Genomic DNA, 1,101 nt, shown 5'->3' with positions numbered 1-1,101 from the left:
AGCTCCTTCCCCCCTTCCCAGCTGTCCCAGCAGGGCCGAGCTGCTCCTGGCAGCCTCCCCCTGCCATCCCTTCCCCTGACCTTCAGCTCCAGTTACAAGATCTATGCTCCCTCCAGAAGGCTTCTCCTATGGGTTATCTCAGCACACACCCCCTTCCCAGCCCAGGGAACCTGGGGAAGCAGCCAGAACTTCCCAAAAAAACCCTTTCCCATCTCCTCCACGCAGCCAGTACTGTTCTCCCCCTGCCCAAGATGAAGTGGAGGGTACAGAAGGAAGCAGCAGGTACAAAGCACAGCTGCAGAGAGCAGATTTATTTTCCATCCCTTTCCAAGGCAGCAAACACTCCACAGTCCATGTTTACTCCCAGTATCTCCACTCCCCCATTTGCTCCTTGCTCCTCCACTCCCAGTGTTTGCAGAGAGGCCGAGGGAGCCGGGGCAGGTTTGCAGCCCAGAGCCCTGTGCCAGGGGCTGTGCTGCCACCAAAGCCTGTCCCCAGCACGGTGGGGGCCTGGCTGTGCCACCCCAAGCTCTGCAGGGCTGCTGTCCCCCCGCTGCCACAGGAGCTGGCAGCAGGACAGCAGGCTGTGGCACAGCACGGGGGCCCTGCAGGCTGTCATGAGCCTGTGCTGGCAGCAGCGGTGGGACAAAGGGGCAGCCTGTGCCCAAGGTGACAGAGGACAGCTCGTACAAGGTCAACACCTGTAACACCTCATGTTCCTTTGAAATAAACTCCTTGTCCCTGCTGGCTGCACCAGGGAACGGCCGTGGCAGCAGCCCAGCTCACCCCAGGGCTACTTCTTGTGCTTCTTCTTCTTCTTCTTGGGAGCCTTGCTGGCTTTCCTGGAGTGCCTGGGCCTCTTGCTGGCGGGCTGAGCTCCGTCGCTGTCTGAGGCTGAGCTGTCCGAGTCCGACTCCGAGGACGGCCTGGCCTTGTGCTTCTTCTTCTTCTTCTTCTCCTGGGAAAACACAGGAGAAACCTGGGAATGTGGGAATGCCCTCCCTGGTGCTCAGCAGGGCAGCACGAGCCTTTCTGGGCCTGTTCTTGCATGGAAAGGGCACAGTGCCCCAGGAGGCCGGAGTTAACTGAGGGCAGGGCACA

At 60.3% G+C, this 1,101-nt stretch overlaps 1 protein-coding gene across 1 annotated transcript in view; it reads right to left on the bottom strand.

The window, feature by feature from the left end:
• Nucleotides 1–290: 290 nt before the first annotated feature.
• ZCCHC17 (zinc finger CCHC-type containing 17) overlaps nucleotides 291–1,101 on the bottom strand; it is a 13,913-nt gene continuing 13,102 nt past the window's right edge. The window contains exon 5 of the mRNA XM_031061872.1: nucleotides 291–958. Coding sequence (XP_030917732.1) covers nucleotides 794–958 — 165 coding nt within the window. The 3' untranslated portion in view covers nucleotides 291–793. The remainder of the gene's footprint in view (nucleotides 959–1,101) is intronic.

The sequence above is a fragment of the Geospiza fortis genome, unplaced genomic scaffold, assembly GCF_000277835.1.
Source record: "Geospiza fortis unplaced genomic scaffold, GeoFor_1.0 scaffold32, whole genome shotgun sequence".
Taxonomy (NCBI): Eukaryota; Metazoa; Chordata; class Aves; order Passeriformes; family Thraupidae; genus Geospiza; species Geospiza fortis.
The sequence above is the reverse complement of the archived record's forward strand: the minus strand, read 5'-3'. Positions and strand labels throughout refer to the sequence as shown.